The sequence below is a fragment of the Mustela lutreola genome, chromosome 2 (assembly GCF_030435805.1).
Source record: "Mustela lutreola isolate mMusLut2 chromosome 2, mMusLut2.pri, whole genome shotgun sequence".
NCBI lineage: Eukaryota > Metazoa > Chordata > Mammalia > Carnivora > Mustelidae > Mustela > Mustela lutreola.
The window spans coordinates 223,969,623-223,995,191 of record NC_081291.1 but is presented as its reverse complement, the minus strand read 5'-3'; the positions used below and the strand labels follow the sequence as shown (position 1 = coordinate 223,995,191).

The 25,569-nt window shown below is 57.6% G+C and overlaps 1 protein-coding gene across 2 annotated transcripts in view; it reads right to left on the bottom strand.

The window, feature by feature from the left end:
• Positions 1-23,997, bottom strand: part of ADARB1 (adenosine deaminase RNA specific B1) — a 44,604-nt gene extending 20,607 nt beyond the window's left edge. For both annotated transcript variants that reach the window (XM_059164932.1, XM_059164933.1), the window contains exons 1-7: positions 23,923-23,997; positions 19,849-20,783; positions 15,382-15,496; positions 13,272-13,440; positions 12,294-12,442; positions 10,946-11,114; positions 1,181-1,362 (exon numbers count right to left, since the gene is read on the bottom strand). In XM_059164932.1, coding sequence (XP_059020915.1) covers positions 1,181-1,362; positions 10,946-11,114; positions 12,294-12,442; positions 13,272-13,440; positions 15,382-15,496; positions 19,849-20,783; positions 23,923-23,950 — 1,747 coding nt within the window. In that variant the 5' untranslated portion in view covers positions 23,951-23,997. The remainder of the gene's footprint in view (positions 1-1,180; positions 1,363-10,945; positions 11,115-12,293; positions 12,443-13,271; positions 13,441-15,381; positions 15,497-19,848; positions 20,784-23,922) is intronic.
• Positions 23,998-25,569: the final 1,572 nt, after the last annotated feature.

The window sequence follows — 25,569 nt, the reverse complement described above, 5'->3', positions numbered from 1 at the left end:
CCGTGCATGCAGACACCCGGGGCCCTCGCCATCAAGTTTTAGCAGAGTCAGCACTTTTTCATAAAAGATCAAGGTTAAAGTCAGGAAGCCATAAAATGTGATCAGAAACAACCACTGGTTTTCTCCATTTTGCCTAACTTATGTGCTCTAACAGACGTGCCTTCAACTCAAACACCGTGCTGCTCTCCTCCAGCGAAGGGCGAGCCGGCAGCCAGCACCGCAACCAGGAGCGTGCACACGACGCCAAAACACACGTGTTAGTTTGGGGTTACGGTTTTAGTTCTGAGCGTTAAAAAAGTGAGTAAAATGATATTTTCAAAAGAATAAAAATACCTTAATTGTGTCCCTTAAAGAGGGGTGAACTGAGAAGTTAGGACCCTTGCACTCGAGAGCTCTACTCCCCTCACCGGTCACCACTGAGCTGCTAAAGGGAACACAGCAAACAAGTCAGTGACCACAGGCCAGGACCGGCCACCGCCGCGTCGCTGCCTGTCCCGGGGGCGCACACCTCCATCCCCAGCCTCCCTCTGCAGGAGGCACTCGCATCCCTGAGTCTCTCCGTCTGGCACGGGACGTGAATACGTAGAAGGCGAAGAAAGATGGTGGGTGCCGAGTCTGCGCTGTGATCTATCTACAAAGGCTTTCGGTCAGTACAGAGAGGAACAAGGACCTGTCAGTGGCCCAGAGGCCCCGAGACACAGCCTCCCACTCTCCGCTCGGACAGAGAAGAGATTCCCTACGGCGTTTTCACAGGTGAGACCCCGATGCGGCCCGGCCGGGTCACGGGAACACGGAGCCTGAGAGCCCAACGCAGCTTGGTCACAGTCACAGGACACCGACAGCTGCGCGGCCCAGCCCGGTCACAGGAACACGGAGCCTGAGAGCCGGACACGGCCCGGTCACGGTCACGGGACACCGACGCAGCTGCGTGGCCCAGTCACGGTCACAGTCATGGGAACACAGAGCGTGAGTGCCCGACGCGGCCCGGTCACAGTCACAGTCATGGGAACACAGAGCGTGAGAGCCCGACGCGGCCCGGTCACAGTCACAGTCATGGGAACACAGAGCGTGAGAGCCCGACGCGGCCCGGTCACAGTCACGGGAACAAGGACCATGAGAGCCCAACACGGTCCGGTCACGGTCACGGACACCGACGCAGCCACGCGGCGCAGGCACTTGCCGCTGAGCAGGGGCTTGTTGAGCACGTAGAGCGGGGGCAGGTCCTCTATGCCGCAGAGCCGCTGGTACATGGCCCTGGAGAGGTGGTCGCCGTGGTAGAGGCTGCCCAGGATGATACTGGAGAAGTAGATGGGCTCCACGAAGATGCTGAGCAGGGACCCCTGCACGCCCACCACGTTCCACCTGCGGGCAGAGGGGGCACACTGTGAGTGGAGGGGCTCCGTGCCGGGGGACGCCACAGCCCTGCGCGGCCCTGCACCTGCACACAGACGTCCTTCCCGGCGAGCGGACCGCGCAACCGGGAAGAGGCGGCACCCAGAAGTGACACAGAGCGAGCCCTGCTCAGCGCTTCTTCGGGACTGTGCAATGGCCTCTGGCCACTCTATCTCCTGGGACGCATTCCTGAGGCTCAGTGCTGGGAAGGGGTCCACGAGCCACATTTCCTGGGAGAAAAACCAAAAGAGCACATACATTTTTCTTACTTCCAATAAAAGCAATGGCAAAGGAGATCTTGAAAACCTCCAGCTGGCTGCTTCCTGCTCCCTGGTGACAAGGTCTGACGTGTGGGAGGAGGCTAGGACGGGAGGGGAGGGCGAGCTCCCCGCCGCCCTGGGCCACGAGTCACGGCGCCATTCCCGCCGCTGGCAACCTAGGCCTTCTGCTCCCGCGCGGCTGCCCGCTCCCCAGCAGGCCCCTCCTCCTTCTGGAGTCCCACAGACAGCAAGAAGCCCGTGGTGCTGGGTGCCAAGGCCACGGCGCCAGGGAAGGCCCCGCCCCGTGTTCCTGGGGCCGGGGGGCTGTCGGGACCGAGGCCACGCAGGAACAAGGCAGACACAGGATCGAGAGCCTCAAGGGAGGGGAGAGCGACTGGAGGGAAAGCAGGATTCCAAGAACAGGACGCGGGGGGCGGACCTCAGGGAAGGCTCCGAGGGCAGCCCTGACACTCAGGCCCAGGGGGGACCCCTGAGGCGGATGGAGGGACCCAGTCAGACCCTGGAGGGCCGCAGTGGCAGCGGGAGGAAGACCAGGGGAAGGCAGGCCAGGGCCAACCTGAGCAGCCCGAGAGCCTTAGGGAGCCACGAAGGACTCTGGGCAAGGCAGTAGCAGCACGGGATTTCACGGGAAGATTTCTGGAGACGACTCCCCTCCATGCTGCTCTGGGAGGCAGGAGCCACCGGGGGAGGCTGCTGGGGGCCGCCATGGCGGCAGCACGAGTCAGAACTGAGCGGGGACAGGAAGGGAGGCCCGCGGGCTCAGGTTCGGGGCTGAGGGTCTGGGCAGGCTGTGGGGGTGGGGCTGAGGTGCCGAGCCCCTCTCCGCCCCCTGCGCTGCCCACACCGCGAGGCCACTGTGGCTGCATCGTGCTTGCACTTCGGGCCCAAGTCCAGTGGCCCCCTTGGCCCTTGTAGAAAGGGGCAGAGGGCAGTGCCCAGTGGGTCAACACTGGCAACTGGTGGTGGCACAGGGCCCACTGCCCACACTCCTGACCCACCCAGCTCCATGCTCCACACTGGGGCCAGAGCTGCAGAGTCACGGTGGGCGGCTAGCAGAGCTGGGGACGCCCCGTCAGAACGGACCCAGGAGGCCCCATCTTGCCACGGCCCCTATTGGACCACAGATCTCAAGTCCCAGGTCCCCACCTGTTTCGCCGCTGTCTCCCACCAGCAGTGGCCCGTCCCAGGAGAGCCGCCGTGGGACCCTGTGAACACAGGCCAGGCCAGACCACTCCTGTGCACAAACCCTCCAGCACTGCCATCTTCCCCCTGGAAATCACGGGCATTTCAAAGCCCCCTCCACCCCATCTGGCCTGGCTTTCCCTCCCCTGCCCTTCCCCTCCTGGGCGTGGGCCACAGGGGTAAGGGGGCTTCTGGCCACTCCTCCCAGGCCCTCCAGCCTGGAGCCCGTCCCCAGCAGCCTCCGGGCCACAGTGCTTGCACCTCTCGGTCTCTGCAGGAGGTCCCTCTCCGGGGATGGGGGGAGGGCTTCCACCTGCCACAGCTGTGGACGTCCCAGCAACCCCCCCCCCCCCGGGGGCTCTAATCCTCATTATCTGTCTCCACTCCCACCCCCGGTGTGCAAGCTCCAGGACGGACGCACAGGCTTCGTCTCCCTCACTGAGACCGCGGGGCACCGGAACCGCGTCCCTAATAAAACCTGCTGAAGGGCTGTACCCCAGTCCACATGTTCCTCCCACCCCCTGGAAAGGAAGTTCAAACACAGACTTTCCCGTCTTCCAAGAAAAAGCGTGAAATGGCTCCACGCTAACAAAAACCACAGGGCCCCCTTCTTATGTAAATCCAAGCCTCTAAGGGGGTTTAGACAGTCTCCAAGTGGAATTCAGCTTCCCAGGGCAAACCCTGAGGCGTGATCCTGCAAAACCCTGCGTCTGTGCCGAGTCAGTAATTCTGAACACATGCTCCGTGAAGAATTCTAGCAGCCACGATGGCTCTGGAGGCCCCGGGCGGGGACACGTGGGACGCCAGCACTTCTGCAGATGGGCTCTGCCAACGCGCCTCACAGAGCATGGGGAGGGCGGGGAGCGCAGAGGCAGCTGGGCTCCCTATGTCGCCAAGCAAACCTCTGCAAAGACTCGGGCCAGTGTGCCCACCCACCTATGCCTTGGGGCCGGCTCAACCCCCCTGAGGGCGCCAGGATCCGCAGCACAGAGCTGGCTATACTAGGAAGAACCCGCGGGATCCGCAGCACAGAGCCGGCTATACTAGGAAGAACCCGCAGGTGTCCGGGGAAAACGGCCTCTCTCTCCCCACCCCATCCCCGCCGCACATGATTTCTCCGAGGCCAGGGCTCAGAGCTCGGTTGCCCTGGGTCGCCTCTCCTCTCCACGGCCGTACTGCCCTGCTCCCCACCCTGGGCCGCCTCTGAGTCTGCCCGCCCAGCAGAGTGGAGGGCACCCGCCTCAGGGAGGGGGTCCGTGCTTCCTCCCCCCTTCCCTCCACGCAGCTGAGGGCACAGAGGCTATGGTCACGGGAACAGAGCCCCCGCTCCTTCTGGACAGGACTGCATCTCCCCGGGCCCCGTGGCTACCCTCTCATCACAGGCCCCCACCAGAGAGACGGCACCTGGTGACCCCCAGCTGCAGGGCCGCTCCTGCCTCCCCACGCCCAGCCTGCCCACTGCCCCGATTCTGTGTTCTTCTGTCCTAACAGGGACGTCTGTGGCACAGGGCGATGGCCCTCTGTAAGGGACACAGGCCCCTCACCTTCCAGAGGGGCCACCCGGGATGCTCTCACTCCCTCGGGGCAGGGACAGCACCGCAGCCAGCTGGCAACACCCTGGCCGCCACAGCATTTCTGAGCGACCTTCTAGCCGCCCGGCCCGTGCTGCTCCCTTCAAGCCTACCTGTGTCTATGCTGCTGAGGTGACCCCAAGAGGGTGGAGGCTGGTCCAGGGGCTGGAGGGCTGGGCCACCCGGCCCCACTCCCGCACCCCTACCCCCACTCCTGGGGAGGGCAGAGGGCTGGAGCTCCCGGCAGGCACCAGTGACCAAGGACTCTTTCTCTGTTGCCTTCCAAAATCATTTCTTGACTGTTTCCTTCTTCCGATGTATTGGGATTTGTTCCTTTGTCACTTAGCAGCTGTGGGGCTTTCTGTGATCTTACAATCATTTTCTAATTTCCACTGTGGTTCCTTCTGGGAGTCACGGAGCTGCGGCTGACATACATACCGCGCGTGCTAAGGCACACACAGGGTAAGGTAAGGCGTGTGCTTGCTTGTTTTGAAGCAAGCTCCAAGCCCAGCGCAGGGCCCAGCACAGGGCTCGAACTCACGACCCTGAGATCAAGACCTGAGCTGAGACCAAGAGTCGGGCCCTTAACCAAGCCTGAGCCACCCAGATGTCCCAAGAGGTGATCTGTGTGTGTTCTCTTGAGACCATCACCCCCAAAGCCCTCTCAGACCTTGTCCTATGCCTGCTCTGCTGCCCCCCCCACCTCCGGCCCCTCCCTGGGCAACCCCGGCCTGTTGTGGGGGTTGGTGCGCACTCTTTAGGAGGTCTGTAAATGGAACCAACCGGCACACACTCCTGTCTGGTTTCTCTCACTTTGCATCATCCTTCTGAGCGTTAGCCGAGGTGCACAGGGCAGCACTGTTCACTCTTATTTTCCCCAAGGAGTAGCCCACGGCACGGACACACCAGCACGCGTTCATCTACCTCCCTACAGACGGCCGTCTGGGTTGTTCACACTTCTGACTACAAGGACAGCCGCTAGGCACACGCATGTGTGACTCCGGACGTGCGCTAGGCACATCTTTAACTTTTAAGACACAGCTGAACTCTGCACGGGTGGTTGTGCCGTCCGTACGACCACCCTCGGTGGCTAAGGGCACGGGTCCCCGGCATCGCAGTCCACATCACATCCGCTCAGAGTTCTGGTGGGTGTGTTTTGTGTCTCGCATGTGTTCCCAGTGAGGACGGGGCTGATGGTCCTCTTGACGTCTTCTTTGATGAAGTGTCCTGAGATGGAATATTTTGCCCATTTTAAAATTGCTTTTCCCCCATGTTGAGTTTTGAGGGTCTAAAGTTTAATAATGCAAACAGGCCCTTTATCAGATACCTGATTTGTGAATATTTTCTCCCAGTCAGTGACTTTACTTCTTATTCTTTCAATGGTGTGTTTAAAAGAGTTTGGGGCACCTGGGTGGCACAGTCGTTTAAGCCTCTGCCTTTGGCTCAGGTCATGATCTCAGGGTCCTGGGATCGAGCCCTGCGTCAGGCTCCCGGCTCAGCGGGGAGCCTGCTTCCCTCTTTCCCACTCCTCTTGCTTGTGCTCCCTCTCTTGCTGTCTTTCTCTCTGTGTCACATAAATAAACAAAATCTTTCTTAAAAATTAAAAATATACAAGAGAAATCATTTTAATGTGATGAAGTTGAGTGCTTTTGGCATATTGTGCAAGACGGCGCCGACCACAACCGCGTGTCACTGCTTCCTTCTACAGCTCCTACACATCTCAGTCTGCGATCCACCTGGGGTTAACCTTGGTATTTGTGCAGAACATGAAGTTCATGTGTTTGTTTTTACTTCCGGACATCCAGTTTTTCTAGCACTACTGGTTAAATAAAAAGACTTTTTCGACACTGAATTAACACTGCACCTTGGTCAAAAGTCAGTGCGACTAACATGGAACAAGTGGAATTTGAAATTATAGCACATAAATCCACTTACATTACTGACACCAACAATTAAATACTTAGGCATAAATCTAACAAAACACATACGAGACCTATATGAGGAAAACTACAAAACTCTGATAAAAGAATCCGAGAGAGAAGCGGGAGAGGTATCCCATGTCCATGGACAGGTATACCCAACACGGTCCGGATGTCGGCTCCTCCCAACTCCACACAGATTCGACGAGGCTCAGTCAAAGGATTCCGCAGGTACTGACAAACGGATTCTGAAGTTCAAGTGGAGGCAAAAGACCCAGAGAAACCAACACGGACAGCAGAGAAGGAGAACAAAGCTGAGCCAAGACCGCGGCTTCATGACTGACTACAAAGCTACAGCAACGGTGATGCTGTGATTCCTGAGAACTGCATCCGGCCTGACGAACACTTGGTCTCCATTCCTGCTTCCCGGCTCATGGCTCCGATAACCCTTGGGATTTCCCGAGTGAGGAGAGCACTTAGAGGTGTCTTTTGCTACGTGAATGAGGGAAGTTTTAGAAAGCACTTGAGGACGAGGGTGGAACCTCTAGTCCCATCCCCCAATCTCCAAGGAGCAGAGAGGGGCTAGACACTGAGGTAATCACCAGTGGCCAATGATTTGGGGCCTGGCTGGTTCAGCTGGTAGAGCATGTGCCTCCTGATCTTGGGGTCATGAGTTTGAACCCAACGTTGGGTGTAAAGATTACCTAAGAAATTAAAAAAAAATTTTTTTTAAATCACCAATAGCCAATGATTTAATGAACTGTGCCTGTGTAACGAGGCTTCCATAAAACCCCAAAGGACAGAGCCTGAAGCTTCCAGGCTGGTGGACACGGGGATGTGACGAGAGCAGAGCCCCTGAAGAGGGCTGGTAAGCTCCCTCCCGAGGCCTCATGCGACCCTCTCCCTGTGACCCGCCCTCTGCGTCTCTTCATCTGGCTGCTCTGAGTTAATCCTTTTCTTTTCTTTTCTTTTTTTTAAAGATTTTATTTGTTTATTTGACAGAGAGAGATCACGAATAGGCAAAGAGGCAGGCGAGAGAGGAGGAAGCAGGTTCCCTGCTGAGTAGAGAGCCGATGTGGGGCTCGATCCCAGGATCCTGAGACCATGACCTGAGCCGAAGGCAGAGGCTTCACCCACTGAGCCACCCAGACGCCCCTGAGTTAATCCTTTTCGAATAAGCTGGTGATTAATGAGGAAAACGTTTCTCTGAGATCTGCGAGCTGCTCCAGCAAGTTAATCGGACCCAAGGAGGAGGGCCTTGAGACCCCCAACTTATAGCTGGCGGGTCAGAAGCACAGGCGAATTGCGGGACACCCAACGGGTGCTGGGGATTCCTTGTTAGACTTGAGGGACCGACCCCTCCCCCAAACAACGGAACTGGATTCAAAATCCAACGGTACGACAGTGTAGTGCGGCAGAACAGCAGACAAACGAGTCCCGGCAACAGAACAAAGCCCAAAGACAGACCCGCAGAGATGCAGTTAACGATCCTTGATGAAGACACAGAGGCCACACCAGGAGGCAACCGGAGCGTCTTCAGCAAGGGTGGCCCAACAGCCGCGCAGCCACGTGCGAACACGGATCCCGACATAGACCCAACGCCCCTCCCGATTCACTCACAGCGGGTCACAGACCTAAACGTAGAATGCAAAACTGGAAAACTCCTAGAAAAGAGCTCAGGAGACAATCTGGACGACCCTAGGTCTGGTGATGACTTTTCAAAACACCAGAAAGGCACAACCCATGAAAGAAACACCGACAGGCTGGACTGCCTTAAAATTCAAGACTTCGGTTAAACACAGTATCCACAGAATGAGAAGACAGGCCACCTAAAATTCTGCAAAAGGTACGTCTGATAAAGGATTGTTATTTAAAATATACGGAAAAAACTCTTAAAACCCCAAAAGAAAACAAACTACCCTATTAACAAATGGGTGAAAGGTCTTAACAGACAGCTCACCATGTCTGTAGTTCTTGTGAGCTAACTTGAGCGTGAGCGGCCGTGGTGAGCGTGAGTGAGCAAGGATCTCCAGGAGACCCGCTCTCAGTCCTTCGGGGCAAATACCCAGAAGGGGAATCGCGGGGTCACACGGTCATTGTATGGTTCACTTCTTAAGGAGCCAATATTCCTGGATGGATCGATTGAACTTTATGTTCATTCTTTCCATTTCCACCCATAATTTCACAAGTCCACACAAAATCTAAGCAAGACATCTGGTGACACTTGAGCAGATTCTAAAACATTCTTGGAAGAACAGAGGTGCGTAAGAAGCTGCAAAATACCTGGAAGACGGAAGAGCACAAAACAACGGCGACACCAGTCAGGTCGCCAGACGCACCGCAGCGCCAGACGGGCAGACACTGCGGGTCCGTACAGTCACGCCTGACGATGAGCTAACAGGGGTTCAAGAGGCTAGGAACGGACCCATCTCCGTAGGAAGAGAAAGGCCTTCACAGATCAGTGAGGAGCACGAGGCCAGTAACTTAGTAAAAAGTATCCGGGAAACAGGTTCGCTATATTGAAATAACAAAGCCAAACTGTTACTTACCGTACAAACTTGTTATGGGCCTGAATTTGAAAGTAAAATGATAAAAGTCTCAGAAAAAGGTACGGGAGAACATTTTTATGTCCTTAATTTGAGAAGGAATTTCTTAAATAAGATCCTGAAAGTGCAAATCACAGGGTGAAACATTAATGACTCAGGTAGTAACAACGCAAGCGGTTTCTGTTCAGTAAGAGCACGGCACGGACCAAGACGACATGAGTTTGGACTGGAGAAGACACGGAACCGTTTTGTCCCCAAAGATTTATCCATTTGAGAGAGAGAGAGACAGAGAGAGAGAGCATGAGAGACGAGAGGTCCGAGGGAGCAGCGGACTCTCCATGGAGCAGGGAGCCCGATGTGGGACTCGATTCCGGGACTCCGGGATCTGACCTGAGCCAAAGGCAGTCGCTTGACCTACTGAGCCCCCCACGTGCCCCGACACGACTTCTGAAACCAAGGACGGCAGTATATACCACATGAGAGATGCCTATAGACAAAGAGGGAAAAAGCACGAGATCCCAAAGACAAATGGGCAGAGGGTCTCGCCAGGCAAGTCTGACGAGAAAGCTGCCACCCCATGCACCCAGCAGACCCCAGTTTTCAGATGAGGAGACTGGTGTCTCACACGGATGGTGGAGGTGTGAACCGCATGAGCGCTCTGGGGCACGTCTGCTATCATCTGAGAAGTTCCCCACGAGTACAGCAGAGATCCTGGATGGCGAAGGTCTAGAATGAGCTACGCTCACGGAAACTCAAGGCTGAACCATAGAGGAGAGTCAGGGCAGACCCAAGCCTGGTCAGTGAGGGAATGGCAGGGTAGGGTCCGCGACAGCGACAGGGTCTTTGCAGAGCTGAGAAGTAATCAGCATCAGGGACAGTCCCCGAACACTGGCTTGAGAGAAACTGTGAGACACAGGACAGCATTTAAAACCCAATTTCGGGGGCGCCCGGGTGGGCTCCATGGAAGCCTCTGCCTTCAGCTCAGGTCATGATCTCAGGGTCCTGGTATCGAGCCCCGCATGGGGCTCTCTGCTCAGCGGGGAGCCTGCTTCCTCCTCTCTCTCTGCCTGCCTCTCTGCCTGCTTGTGATCTCTGTCAAATAAATAAATAAAATCTTAAAAAAAATACAAATCCAATTCCATCTCTAAAAATGACAACAGACGCATAAATACCCCAGCATGACGCGTGTTTTTCAAGGCTGCACACACACACACATGCACACGCACGCGCGTGCGCAGGACGTGAAAGTGAACAGAGGGCGGACACGAAGGGCATGTGATAAGCAAAGGCGTCAGGGTGGGCACGTGGGCACCTGTGCTTGGGGGGGCAGCGGCTGCGTGTGAGGAATCAGGCTCCATGTCCTTGAGGTTCCCTGACAAGATCCACTCAAGAAAACCAGCCCGGGAGGCTCACTGACCCCTGCGTGGGGCGCTGTGTGCGCACGCTCGCGGGGCCGGCCGCTCTGGCAGCGCAGACGGGACACGCTCGCGGCGGGCGGCCCAGCAGGGACGGGAAGACGGACGAGATCTCAGCCTCATGGGCTCTGCACCGTCCAGTCCCTGCCATCTCCCTGTGTTACTTCGTTTCTCTTCCCAGTGGACATCTGTGAAAACCTACGAGCACTGGAGCTGACGCCAGCGTCTGAGCAAATGGTCACCCGGCCTGGACACACCTGCTTCTGAAGACACATTGTCACACGAAGACCAACAGTGTGTCTGCGGCAGCCCAGCCTCGCGCGGAGCCACCCCCCGCCCGGACGCTAGGGACACCTGCGCTCCGTAACCCGAAGTGGCCGGTCAGCGGCAAGCAGGACTGCCCGGGTGGCAGCCGGGAGGAAGGAGAACACTGTCCCTTCAGACGGTGGCAGACGGGTGTAAAGTCACCATCTGCAGCCCCGGACTCCGCAGAACCCGCACGTGTGAACCCAGACGCGGAGCAGCGCGAGGGGCCCGGGGCCTGCGGCAAGCGGGGCCCAGCTCGATCCCCACCGGGGAGGAGCCCCGGGCCCGCGGAGAGCACGGCGACCAGAGCCCGGAGCCCGCGGCCGGCCTTACCGCGCCATCTTGTCGCTGCAGGACATGGTGAGCAGCCTCTCGCCCTGCAGCACCCCGTCCCACGTCTGCAGGCTCGCGCTGGGCCGCACGGGGATCGTGCCTTCACCAGACTCTATCTTCGTCCGCAACTGTCCTCTGGCCTTGCGGTTTGGGTGTCTGTCCGCCGGTTCTAGGAGAGGGAGGCCGGGTGAGGGTCCCCACGGGCAGCCGCCCCGGACGGCGGACGTCCGCTCGCAGCCCTGCGCCGCGTCCGTCTCTCCGACACGGACGTGCAACACGGCAGAGAGAAGGGCCGGACGGGCTGCGCGACAGACCTACTCCGGGACACGGGTCTGTCCGGGGTTCGGGAGGGAGGGCTTCCGTTCGAACCGAAATGGTTTCCCTCGTGAAAAAGGAGCTGGAGCAGAGAGGACAAAACGCGAACGTGCGTGACTCTACGTGACATGACGGGTGTCTGAGTGTCGTGTCTTCTCCCTGCGTCTTTAAACTTTCAGAAACAAATCCTAGAGATGCTGAAATCAGCGGGCGGAAGCGGGCACGCACACCCACCTAACGGGCTCTCTCTGGGTTACGTGAACCCGGGCGGCCAGAATGTTTCCTTACACCGGACAACGTGCAGCAATTTCCCATAGTGGGCGCGTGTTTCCTCGGTAATCAAGGGGACGAGACCTCAGATGCTGAACTGGAGTTGCTCCCGCTCAGGACAAGAGATGAACAAGGACACAGGTCACTCCACGACAGCGGCACGGACCTGGCGCGACGACGCACCAGGGCCCCCGGTCACTTGTGTGTGCCTGCTTCTGACGTGCCCGCCACAACACGCAGGTACACGCGCACCAGAGCACAGCTCGTCTGAAGCCCAGAGGCGGAGAACGGATGGCCAAATCTAAATACGAGTCTGACTCAGCAGCCTCGCTCTAACCCGCTAGTGCACGTTGGGCACCTCTCAGGTTTCCTCATCCAATTATTCCTTGAAAAGAAAAGCCTTGGGGGCGCCTGGGTGGCTCAGTGGGTTAAGCCGCTGCCTTCGGCCCAGGTCATGATCTCAGGGTCCTGGGATCGAGCCCCGCATCGGGCTCTCTGCTCAGCAGGGAGCCTGCTTCCTCCTCTCTCTCTCTCTGCCTGCCTCTCTGCCTGCTTGTGATCTCTCTCTGTCAAATAAATAAATAAAATCTTAAAAAAAAATCCTTAAAAATAAAAAAAAAAAAAACACCTTGTGCTTTTATATATTCCCATCAGATCTACTTTTGAAGCCAGAAGTTTCAAGAAAAGGACACTAATGTAGGTCTGCTCTGCTGTCACCCCATAACCCGAGCCTCCCAAAGACGCAGCTGGCCGAGCCCCGTACCTTCCAGGATGGGCTCGTGCGGCGAGAAGATCCTGGCGTCCCCGCAGGGAGACGTGCTGATGTACAGGTGGAACTGCACGGTGTCCCTGAGCTTCAGGCCCCCACGCTCCGACTTCTGGAAGATGGATCGCTTTTGGTCCTCTTTGTTACTAGAAGGAAGAGTTGCAAAAATGAACTTTAAAGCCGTATACAGCCAAATTTTTGTCTGTCGTAACTCACGACGATTGTCAGAGGCCACTGCTTTCAACAGGGTACAGGTCGCTCGAACCGGGACGTTTCTGTGTTGGTGAGAAGAACACAGCTAGTGACCGAGTCCACCCAGTAAAGACGCCGTCGGAGTGGCACGAGCGTCCCTTCTTCCCATTCAGAACTTCGACACAGAGAGACGGCACGTAAGCAGCGGCTCGGGAAAGAAAAGCAGCTCAGACGGGACTAGAACGAAGGGCCCTGGGCCCCAGGCGGCTCAGCTCCGCTCAGGCTCCCGCTGCGCCCAGAAGCTCGCCGCCCCAAGCACAGACCTCAGATCGATGGCCGCGTGGGCCACGAGCACACGTGTGCCCACTATGTGTGGTCACCCCCTGGACTCGGAAGCTGGAGCATCATGGGAAAACAGGACCCAACTTCATCCTTGCCAATAAAGTCACTATTTTAAGAATTTTTCAGAGATTACAGAAACGATGGTTTTGCGATACACTCTGACGGGAGGCGTGGTTTTTAAAAACTGCTTCCTCGGGGCGCCTGGGTGGCTCAGTGGGTTAAAGCCTCTGCCTTCAGCTCGGGTCATGGTCTCAGGGTCCTGGGATCGAGCCCCGCATCGGGCTCTCTGCTCGGCGGGGAGCCTGCTTCCCCCTCTCTCTGCCTGTCTCTCTGCCTGCTTGTGATGTCTGTCTGCCAAATAAATAAATAAAATCTTTAAAAAAATCAAAATAAACAAAAAACAAAAACTGTTTCCTCTAGTCTCGCCCTCCCGGAACTCACTTTAAGTAGAGCTCGAGCTGTGTGTAGAGGAAGCGGAGCAAGGCCCGCCGTGCTATGATCTCTGCGTGGCAGTCGTTCAGCGCGAGGCCGCGGTCGCTCATGTACTCGCCGTTGATGCACTTTGTCCCCGTGGAGACACTGATCACCTTGGCGTCTTTCACATCTGTGCCTGGAGAATGAGCAAGAGAGGATGCCTCATGCCTCACCCCCTCCCGGCTCTGTGGCGCTCGCCGCCTGTGCTCCCGGGGGGAGAGGCCCCTGCCCCCGGCTGGTACCTTCGCAAACTGGAAACCCCCCCACCCAAGGACTCATGGCGTGACGCTTCTGGACACAAACCTCCCTCGCCTGTGAGTCTACAGGCTCTAACCCCAAGGAAGGTGTTTCCTCTGGGGCAGCCTGGTCTTCTCCTGAACGTTCCCCGCTGGCTCCCGGGAGGCAGCCCCAGGTACAGGCCGACTAACTGGTCCATCAAAGTGCCGTTAGGCTACAGGGAAGGGCGTGCGGCCGCCCGAGGGACAAGAGGAGAGAGAGAACGTGGCCCGTGGGGTGTTGGGAACGGCCCTGGGAGCGCAGCCACTGATGGGACATCTGCTGACAGACCACGCGCTGCAGACACGGGGCAAGACATGGACACGGCCCTGCGGTAACCTCCCTCACCGCCTGCTACACGCACGGCGCGCCCCGAGCAGCAGGTGCAGTGCCGGCCCGCAGGGCAGGGTCTCCGCTTCATTCCCACACGCGGCCTCAGGGGCACGCAGCCTGTCTCCATTTAGCAGATAAGGACCCACGGGGCCAAATGGCCACCCAAAGTCACTCAACCAGCAGGAGCCCAACCTGAACCGCCATCTGACGCCAGGGCCACAGGCCACGGGCTGGGTGGCACTATCTGCAAGGGAACATGGTGGCCCTGAGCATGAGGTCCCCAGGGAGATGCATGGCGAGGGCACCACGGCCCGGGAGCCAGTCCACCCCCTCTGGGCCGGCGAGAAGAGCTGCCCAGGAGGACCCGGCGGCTGCTCACTCCTGCTGCTGGCCGGGGCACAGAGCCTCGCCCAGGGAAGACAGCGTCCCAGGAGCCGAAGCATCCCCCTTTCGTCACGCGACAGACAGCAGCAAAGGGAGGGGCGGGAGAGCACGGGCATCTATCCGCAGAGTTAGACCCCAGGGCACGTCCAGGGCACGTCCTCCGACCGCAGACCCACGCTCAGCTGCGCCAGGGTGAGGACGTGGTGCAAGGAAAAGCCGTCACTAAAACGGCACCAGGTGTCGACCACCAAGGGGCTGGCCGCCCCGGGACCACGGACTCACGTCCGGCCCGCGATGGGAGAGAGAGCTGCCTTGGAAGAAAGGACAGTGCGTTTGCCCACACAGAGGACGGGGTTTCCTCCCTGACCGGCAGGTGGAGACAGGCAAAGCGGTCCCAGCTCACTCGCTTGCTCTCCGGCCTTCGGGAGCTTTTTGCACACGGCCCTCCAGGCTCAGCCAGCCAGCGAGGGGCCGAGTGGATGCCCCAGAGCAGAGGGCCCCACAGGAGCAGGGGTCCCCTCTGGGGCCACCACTGTGGTCTCCTGCCCCTGGGAGTGGTCCCTGGGCAGACAGGGCCCAGCGTCCTCACCCCTGGGGTGCAGGAAAGGACTCGGGTACCTTGCGATGGTGGGAACTTCTGGGTAAATTTAACAGGGCTCCTTCTGCCACCCCGAAGTGTGCTTTTTACCTGTGCATTTCCTGTTCTTGCTAGAGCTGCCTGTCCCCACAAAACTAGCCATCAGGGTCACTCCTGGGTAAGTCAGATGCGACCCGCTGGCAAATGAAGCAGGAAGGGGGGGTGGTGCCATTTTGCTGGACTTTTCCAGAGTCAGTCAAAACCGCTCACATGGGATTATAGGAATCAGATGCTAATAGAGCAGCACGCTTTCTCCAAATAAGAAAACGTAGGTTAAAGCAATGAACATGTAAGAGAAAAGTTTGGAAAGTGCGGCTCCCACGTTTGCAGGTGGCAGGGATTGTGAGGAACTAGGAGAACAGCCCATTAGTGTCCCAGAGACGGTCGGCCACGGCCCGAGAGCACGTCCTCTCTCTGTTCGGCGTGAAGCACAGCCCAGCGTTTTACCTGTGGTCATGACGACGCCGGCTAGAACTTTCCTGCGAGCGTGCGGAGAGGAGAAGTTGTCCGTCAGGTCGCCGAACTTATCCTGCACCAGGCGGGCCACAGCATCGGCTAACACCTGAGGACCACAGCAGGGAGTCAGGGGTGTGGACTGGCCCCTGCCCCGTGCACACCGACAAGGCTGTCCCTTCGGCGTGGCCTTACAGATGGCTTCTCTTCTGGAAAGCCACACGGGCAAATGTGGCAAACAGGCACGTGTCTGTGCGTGGGCAGGCGGGCTTTTTTCTCCCTCCAAAACACTCCCTGGAAACACAGGCCTGCGGAGCTTTGGAGGCTCTGGGTGGAATTCTTCGAGAGTCTCACGGACAGGGACAGTCCAGAGCCTGTGCCACCCCTCTGGCCCTCCCAATACCCCAGCCCCCCCGCCCCTGGATGAAGAAGCTGAGGCAGGCCCCAGCCAGAGCGCCCCCCCGGCCACCCGTCTCACACCCTCCGCGGCTCTGCACCCAGCTCTCCCAGCCTCCGAGGCCACTGGGAGCGACAGGGCTTTTGGAGGAAGTGAAAGTGCTCCATCCACTCGGGGGCTGACGGGGCCAGGGAATACTCCCCTGAGTGTGACCCACAACATCAGGGCAAGAGAAGGGGCTGCGTGATGAACGCCCAGGAGAAGAGCCACGCAGCTGTGCTCAGCCTCCGCCTGGGGCACCTGCTGCACAGTCTGGCAGCAGCGCCGGTGAGGCCTGGGAGGGCCCCCGCCACAGACCCAGCCGACCGCAGACAGCACTGACGGCCACGCTCCCTGGGGAAGGGGTGACAGGTGGCTGGTCCACTGCCAGACCAGTCGGCCTGCCCTGCAGGCCGTGTTTCCCAGCAGCGAACACAGCCGTGGTCTTGCTTCACGGTTTACAATGTATCTTGGATACAAGCGTTTCTGGGAAGTGAAGCCCGACGGGACGTGCGTGTGGGCAGTACGTCCTCCAACCTCACACTGGTCCGTGAGTATCAAACGGCTATGTCTGGTGTCCCCAGCTTGGCCTGTGATAAAACACTCCCCAAATGGACAGAAACGTCCATCATCCTAAATGATGACTTTTTAAAAAAAAAAATTATTTATTTATTTGTGAGGGAGCGAGAGAGAACACAAGCAGGCAGGGTGGCAGGTAGAGGTAGAGAGAGAAGCAGGCTCCCCACTGAGCAAGGAGCCCAATGCGGGACTCAATCCCAGGACCCTGGGATTAGGACCTGAGCTGAAGGCAGCAGCTTAACCAACTGAGCCACCCAGGTGTCCCTTAAATGATGACTTTCTTTGAAAAAAACAAAAGTCACCAGGATTTCTTCCTCCTGCCTTTGCCCCAGTAAGTACCAAAGGGCCCCCAGAAGACTGCGCTCAAGTCGGGGGTGGGGAGCATGGACAGAAAACGGGGGGCAGCAAGCCTCCCCGCACCCCAGGCAGAGGCCTCAGTGCCACACGCGTGGGGGCAGGCGACACGGTGGGAAGGGGTCAGAGATGAAGGACCACGTGTTCCCGTTTACGTAAGAGAAAAAGTCTCGAGAGGCTCAGAATAAGCCACAGAAAAGAAAAGCTTCTGTTTCGTGCCAGGTCCAGCCAATCTCCAAACCACAGAGCTCAGAGATGCTCAGAGGAGGTCAGGTCCTTGCGTGGACACTTACTGGTCAGAGGCGGGCACGGTCAGCACCAGGACTGTTCCTCCAGCCCCTCAGAGACTGCAGGTAAGGAAGCGAGTCTCTGTACGTGCTGGGGGCGCCGTACGCGGCAGAGTCACACCCGCGCCCCCCAGCCCATGCCCGCGCCCCCCAGCCCCAGGTGTGTCTGCAACAGCCCCAGGTGCTGAGAGGCCGCGGCTCAAAGCTGGGCTGGGGCCGATGGCCAGTTTTTGCCCCTCACAGAACCCACTAGAGGCCGAGGGCTCTGCACGTCTCCATGGTCCATGGCGTCTGGGTTTAAACCCTGGAATGCCACTATGGACACGATGAAGGCAACAAGTCCCATGACCAGGGACTCAAGGGCCACTCCAGGCCAATGGTGTGGATGGTCAGCGCTCTCGAGGACGGGCCTGGAGACGTCCCGTGCAAAGATGGCGGAGCCCAGAAATCAAGCTGTGAGGGCTGATTCTGCAGGGACTGCCCCAGGTCCTCCAAGGAAAGCTCCCGGGGGCTGCTCCAGAGACACCACGGTGGGGGCCCAGTGAGCAGACACGGGGACAGACGGCTCCGCGGCCACAAGGTTCAGAAACGAGCACTGGGAGCCCGCAGAACCCAGGCAGGCGGCCGGGGGCAGGGCTGACGTGACCCCCGCCTACCTCCTCCCTCCCTTGGTGGGATTTTCCCAGACGCCCCCCCGGTAAGGCCCCACGCGGACCCCAGCAGAGCTCTGGTCTCTGCTCCCGCAGAAGTCCGGGCCCAGGCTAGGACCCCTGCCTGCCTCCCTGCCACGCTGGGACCCCTCCACCCTGCAAAACCCAGGCATCAGGGGTTCGCAGCGTTTGGCAGGTTTCCAATCGTCTCACATGCGACTCTTCTGATGCTAAGGGAAGTCAGGTGGCCGCAGACCGTGAACAGTCGTGAACTCAAGCTGGAACACGTGCAGCAAACAGCAGACCTGAAAACAGGAAATCTCCAGGGAACTAGTGCCACCGACGGATGAAACGATAAGTGGACTGACGTCCTCTGACAAACGTTCGTAACAGGTTAATGTGGGACGTATTACCTGTGGGAGGCCATGGTAAGGCTTGAGACGAGGACCCAACCAGGCCCTGACTGTGCCTCCGTTAAAGGCCGAATAGCAGAACAAAAGGCTAAGGTCGATAAAGTCGAGTAGCACTGAGAAAGGGTCTGTGCTCTGTGTTGGGTGCTCGCCCACGTGACTTCCCACACGTTGGCTAGTCAGCTAGAGACGATTGGGCCGCGGTCAGACATTCTTGGCCGGACCTTGCTGTCCGTGCACGGGCTCTAGCGTACGCCACAGTAAGACTGAGCTGTGCTTACACAAACTATGTCTTGAGTGGCCTTGAACTCAGCACATCTGGCGCTAGAAGGTCTGCTATTGGTGCTTAGGAAATACATAATGGGAAAGCTTGGAGGATTTTCTGTGCTTGTTGCAAACTCTTTAGTAATCAGCTAAAATTAGATACTTTTCTTAGGATTGTTTCTGTTAGCTCTATAATGCCTCACAGCCTTGAATAAAATCAGCTCTATGGGATGTCCTCCCTGGTGCTCCTCCTGCCCCGTCTCTTTATCTCTTAATTTCTTTTCACCACCCTCTTACCCTCACGTTCCCGGTCGATTTGTCGTGCCGGCCGCGACAATCACCGGGTTCATTAACTGCCCGTAGGACACTCTGAACACGCTACTTCTTACATGATGCTGTATTTGGCTCAGCTTTAGGCAGAATAGTTTCTTCTTCTAAACCCTAGCAGTACCGGTCACCTCGGGCAACAGCACAGAGAAATTACTCTAATTGTGTTCAAAGGCACCAGAGAAGCCTCGACCTTCCAGATTCTTCTACGAGAAATATAAGCAGTCCGTGCACCGATCGGAGTCCCTTCATTCTCTCCTCACACCAGTACACAATTCATCTTCAACCTCGGTACTACTTCAACAAAAAGGAACAGAGAAGGGTAATCGATTTTCTCTCTAAAAAAAATTGTGACCCTCACCCAGAAAACTGGATTTCCAAGAAGAGAAGCAACACACAAAGGTTTCTAGGCTGTAGAGATGCCAGCCACCTGCTATCCCCCACTTCGTGCTTCCCCTTTTGTGTGCAAGCCACGAGCCCGCCTGAAATTCTGTCTTCGTCCTGGTCTTATGGGGGGGGGGGGGCGTCCATGCCCAAACAAGAGTGGACGCCTCCCTCCGGCCGAGCAGCAGGGAGGCCCACATGGACCGCACCTAGGACATTCCAGGTACAGATTCCCAAGTCCCGTGAGGGCCACTGGAGGACCCCGTTCCATCCCTCACCCTCCGAGAGGGATCATGCCTGTCATGGAGCACCTCCTGGCCGGCCCGCCTCTGTCAGCCCCGCTGGAGCTGGGAGACACCCACTCGCACCCAGGCTAGGCTCTCAGCAGCTGGCCAGCCGGCCTCTCTTCTGTGCTTGGGGTTCCCCGGGCAGACTTCACAGGAAACCGCTGAGCTGCTCATGTCACAGGCTGCTACGGGACCTGGGTCCCCGCAGGGGAGGCCTGGGGGGAAGGGAGCCTCGGGCTGCCATGGGGCGCGGGGCAGGGCTCGGCCTGGAGGCCGCCGACAGCGCTGCCCCGGTGGATGCTGGTGCACGTCCTGGCCCCGGACAGGCCGCCCAGCACACGCCACCCGGGCAGGCAGGATGCCCGGAGCCAGACTTACCAGTGCCGTTCCAACAGGACATCAACAGGGACCAGGAGAAGGAGCCCTGTCTGAAAGCACTGTCAAGACATGGCCACCGTTTCCGGCAGCGGCGCGCGTCCTCACCTGCGGCAAGTGCAACTGCAGGCCCTCGCTGGGGATGGGCTGGCGAGACGGCGTTTGATCCAAGTGCAAGTTAAAAATGGTCGCCAGGGCGGACTGCGCGGCCCGGGCCTTGGCGAGCTTCTTGTTCCTGCCCGAGCCCTCGAAGAACTGGCCGTCCACCACCACGGACATGACGAAGCTCTTGGCGTGGCTCTCCCCGCTCTCCGACAGGAAGTCGTACTTCAGCCCGGGCCGCAGCTCGTTCAGGATCATCACGGGGTTCTTGCCGCTCGGTGGCGGGAACGGCGGGGGGCCGGGGAGGGGGGGCTGCGCGAGGCTCGCGGGCGCGGGGGACGCCGCCAAGCTCAGGTCCCCGCTGGAGCTGAAGGAGTCGTCCCCGTTGGAGCCCAGGTAGAAGGGCACCTCCGACCGGTCGGGGGTCTCGAAGCCGTTGAAGAGCGTGTCGGGGAAGTCGGCCTGGTCGGACGTGAAGTCCGTGTTGGCGGACAGGGTCCTCCCCATGGCCAGGTGCGCCTCGGAGGCGTTGGGGAACTGCACGAAGGAGCGCAGGGCCTTCTCGGCGGCGTGCAGCTTGGCCTTCTTCTTGGTGGGGCCGGAGCCCTCGAACACCTGCCCGTTCACTTCCACGGACATGACGAACAAGGGCGCGTGCACGGGGCCCGTCTGCGAGAGCAGCGCGTACTGCAGGCCGGGCTTGATCTCGTTCAGCTGCATCAGGGCGTTCTTCGGCAGCGCGGGCCCCGGCGGCCGCCTCCTCTTCTTCAGGCGGAACTTGGCGCGGCCGTTGCTGCCCTCCTCCAGCGGCCGCTTCCGGCTGGCGCCGCCGCGGCCCCCATTGTGGAGCGGGGCGCCCTCGCCGGGCCCGGGCGCGCTGCCGTCCTTGGGGGGCGCGCTGTCCAGACCGCAGCTTTCCTTAACATCTGTGCTGCTCGAACCTGCGGTGCCCAGAAAGAGTAACTTACAACGCCTTCGTTGTAGGATCTTGTAAATGCAAAATTTATAGATTCCTTCGTCTCTTTGTAACTGGGTAAGTGATGTGTGCTTATCCCTCCTTCCCCGCGGGGCGTGCGGACAGCCCCCCGGGCCACCCACGGACTGTCGCCCCGCCACCACCGCTAGTCTGAATCCCCAGCTGCTCTGCGTTAAAAGGGGAATCTTGGAAACAACTTTCTCCTACAAGAATATTCTGAGTGTCTAGAGATGCGCTGTTCAAGCTTATCAAACTGCAGGATGGCAGCCGAATCCGAAAACCTCCCGTCAGCGCACACACACCCCTCCTCCCCATGTCCCTGCTCTCGGGCCCTCAGGCTCTGGACAGCAGCGCTTCCCACGGGGACAGGACTTCAAGCGGGCATTCTGAGCTCATCAGCGTTCAGGCTCTGAATATTCACATCAGGTGCAGTGCCTTGATTTAGTCCTGAATCGATCTCAAGGGACACCTCTCGAGTCCTGGGAAGCGCTCTGGCTACTGGGGGGACCCTGAGGGGGCGGCTGCATTTCCAGTACGTGCTTCCACTCTTTCCACGCTGTGTGGGGACTGTTCCCCTGCGAACCCTTACTACATTCCCCTACAGGGAAAAAATATGTAGAAAAAGACGTAAGACTGAAACTGCAAATGGCCTACAACTTCCTAACATTCTAAGTAAAGCCAGTGATTTTGTCTTTTTTTTTTAAACAAATATTTGATGGACTTACAGAATAATTTGATTATTCTACCTTTTAAGGATAGTTTCTGTTTACAATTAATAAGGATAATTTTAAAACCCTTAAAGTTCAAGGCAAAATAAATATAATTTTAATTTCAAAAAGGGGAATAGGAAAGTATTCACTCTTCTCTGTAAGTTTATCAAGACTTAAAAAAGAAAAAAACGGAGAAAAACCCCATGTCTTCCAGATTCATTTTCATAGGCTGCCTGCCGGGAGGCTAAGCGGGACAGACAGTCTGGGCTGCTGGCCACCAGGCCCCAAAGTTCAAGTTCTCGAGCTTCCAGAGCTGAGATGCAAGTACGATGCCCTGGACACGGCCGAGGGCGAGAGGCGGGAGCGGAGACGGCTCTCTGACACCGGCGAGTGCCCCGGGGCCCCCACACACACCACTTCTCCCAGTTCGCAAAGCTGACGGAGGACACTAAATTCCCATTTATAACATCCTCCAGCAAAAGCTCGGTAGGTCACTCCTTTCGGTGCTCAAAGGAAACAAAGGTTACAAAGGGCAGAGAGAGACAAAATTCAGACCCACAAGTGAGTAAGAGAAGCGCACGCCGGACCGCGTACCGCTGGGCTGGAGCCAGAGAAGCCCCCAGCGCGAGGGCCGGGCCACGGCCGCGCGAGCACGCGAGCACACAATCACACACACAGCCTTGGACACAAAGGCTGGCCGTGCACGCATGAACACAACCCGTACTGGGGCGACAGACAGACTTGAGATCGTCAGAAGAAGGTGCTTCCGGGGACACAGGCCACACAGATTCCGGGCTGCCGTCTGCTTCGGGGCTGACACGGCCCCGCTTTCACCGGACCGGAATTGCTACTACGTGAAGGAAAAGTACATTAGAGGGAGAAGAGGCCCCAGTGCCCCGGCTCTTAAACACACGGAGCTGCTGCTTTATTCCACAGATGTGAACACAACCGCGATGAGCTCTTTCGCTGCCTCTGAAACCACAGCAGATCTAGGGCTGCCCGTCACCTCCAGCTCGGGAACCAGCATCCGTGTCTCCTGCAGAATCACTCAGAAGACTCGTGTACCTTGGAGAGTTACCACAGGGTCTACACACACGCGATGTTTCCACCCAAACCCACGGCTGCCGCTGTGGAGGATAGCCCACGGGCCCGAGAAAAGGAGGCTTGGGGGACAGGTGCTCGCATGTCCCCATGTGGGGCAGCGCACGGGCCAATGTGGCCACGGGGAGCGGAACTGACCTCCCGAGGAGGGACTGATGGGGACAGCAGCCTGCAGGAAGCGGGAGGTGGAGCTCGGGTCTCGCTGCTGAAAAGCAAGTGCTCCGGCTCTCTCACGCCCCCCGACCACCCAAGAGAGCACTTTCCATGCGGCTCGTGTGACAGAGGCCCGGCCCGTGGCACATTCCCCACTGCAGAGCCCGTGGAGCAGCCTGTGGGGCAGCAGGCCCAAGGGTAAGGCCTCAGCGGGCCGGTTCTGGGTGAAGTTACAGGGAGCTGGACTGACCTCCGCTCTAGTCACGGGTGACCACGCTCAGTAAAAGGTCACTCGTCATTTCGACCTGCAGGTCTTCCTTGGGACCCACCGAACACAGACAAATGAGAATGTACACATGTACATATATCCGAAAAAAATACTGTGTACATATATCGCCAAATGTGCTCTGCTGTAATTTCCACACTAAAAGCTCCCAACTTCTGTGGGAGCCTTTAAACCTTACGCAAATGCAGCCTATCTGGGAATAAAGATAAAACAGAGGACAGGTGTTCGGGGAACGTCTCACAGAGAACACCGCTGCGGAGGGAAGCTGTGCGCCCCTGAGGCTCACCAGCCGGCACTCCAGGGAGGACAGTGTGGGGCGCGGAACAGGCCGAACGGTGAGCTCTGGTCCACAGTGCCCAAAGACTCCCGGAAGTCTGGAAGCGAGATCAGCTCCCTTCCCTCAAAGCATGAGAAGAATCCATCGCATTTACAGGGAAAAATCTGGGTAGTGTTATCCTAGATGAGCAAGTATTTAAATTAATCTCAAAGGGTATTTTGGATTGGAACAGATGAAAATCCGGCCGCCTGTGGGAGACCAGGCTGTGATGTCTGATGAAACCGGGCAGCTCCGTGGCCAGCGCATCCGGAGGCCTGTATTTGCCTCCAGGGACACACACGGCGGCCCAGAGTGACAGACGGTCCCACACACGGCCGTAGGGAAATGCCCACACCAGGTACCAACACCTCCTGTAGAGAACACATCAGAGACTGCAAACAGCCACCGTCACTGGTGTAGGAAATACTGTAGGAAAGAATCACTTTTCCCAAATTAGTCCCATTAGAAAGACTGACAAGAACACTAGGGCTCGAGCGGAGAGCGAGCTACTCGGTGCCACACGGCAGGCCGGTCTTACTCGTGTTTTCTTCATCTTCTGTGTCCATGGCAAGGGCCTTCTGAGGGCTTCTTGACCGGCGGAGGTGGTTTCTGTCTGAAAGACAGCAAGGAAAGACTGGTCAGTGTGCCCGTCACGTGAGCAGATGGCGTCCGCCTGCTCCGTGCTCCTTTACGACAAGCTAAAGAAGAAAGTCCCGGACAAGGATGGTTAGGTCTGCGGCCCAGGACGGGACATCTGCGTGGTCAGGGACACCGAGGGGCCGCCGCCCGGGGCTGCGCCTTCAGGAGGCGCCAGCAGGAAGGGACTGTCCCATGACTCCAGGGCCACTCCGAGGAGAGTGGCCCCGCGGCAGGGGCTGGGTCCCAGGGGACAGCGAGGACAAGGATGTGTCAGAGGGAGCTCTCCCACAGCGCGAACAAAGACGTGCCAGGTACACGCCGGTCCCCCCGCCGTTTGCTCGCTGCTCGCGGGACTCTGGCCCAGGGCGTAAACGACAGACGCAAGCAGGAGCGCCAGGGTTGCACCGGGCGGCTCGCACCGGGCTGCTCTTCTTCACCCCGAAGGGGTCTCAGGGGGATGCGGCTGAAGAGCACAGGCCTATTCAAACCGGATCTAACCCCTGAGCAACCTGTAACTTCTAATCCTGTGGGCGGGGAAACCACAGGAAGTCCTCCAAGAACAATTACTCCAAGGATCTAACTCTTAACAATGTAACAGTCTCCTCTTCCCAGACACTGTACTGCGGCGTCATCCGTACATCATCTGGACCCATCACACTGCGAGCCAGGAAGACAGCATGGCACATGCCGTAGCCACATTTGCTTCGTATACGAGCAAAATTTATCCCGTAAGTCACTGAGAGGCAATTCAGTTCCTTTAGGAAAATGGTGACTGAAATGCGCCCAATCGTTGCATGTTAGAAATCTCCCGTCTCTCTAAAACGCACGTAGTCTTCACAGCAATCAGCTGTTAACGCTGTTGAACCTCAATGTATATGCACCAAATTTGTGGCTAAACGTTAAATAAGTTTCGATACAGAATCCTTCATTCAAGGGGCACCTGGGGGGCTGGGTTGGTTAAGCATCTGACTCCTGGTTTCGGCTCAAGTTAGGATCTCAGGGTCGTGAGATCGAGCCCCATGCTGGGGGGTCCATGCTCCATGGGGGGGGTCTGCTTGGGATTCGTCCCCCCACCCCTGCCCTGCCCCTGTTCTCTCTCTCAAATACATAAATATATCTTTTTTTTTTTTTTTAAGAATTTTAGAATTTTAAAGAATCCTTGGGGCACCTGGGTGGCTCAGTTGGTTAAGCATCTGCCTTCAGCTCAGCTCATGATCCTGGAGTCCCAAGATCAAGTCCCACATCGGGCTCCCTGCTCAGCGGGGGGTCTGCTTCTCCCTCTGACCCTCCCTCCTCTCAAATAAATAAAATATTCTTTTAAAAAAAGATCCTTTAAGAAAGTCTTCCACATAGTTTTAAAAGCATTTTTATTTTATATTATATTATCTTATTTTATTTTTTAAGCATTTTTATTTTATATTAGTTAATTACTTCAAGACATGGTTTCTGAAAATGTACTACTTGCAAATCACACTGTGGATAGCACAAAACCTAAATAAATCAGACGGATTCTGCCACTGAGACACCTGGGTGGTGCGGTCAGTCA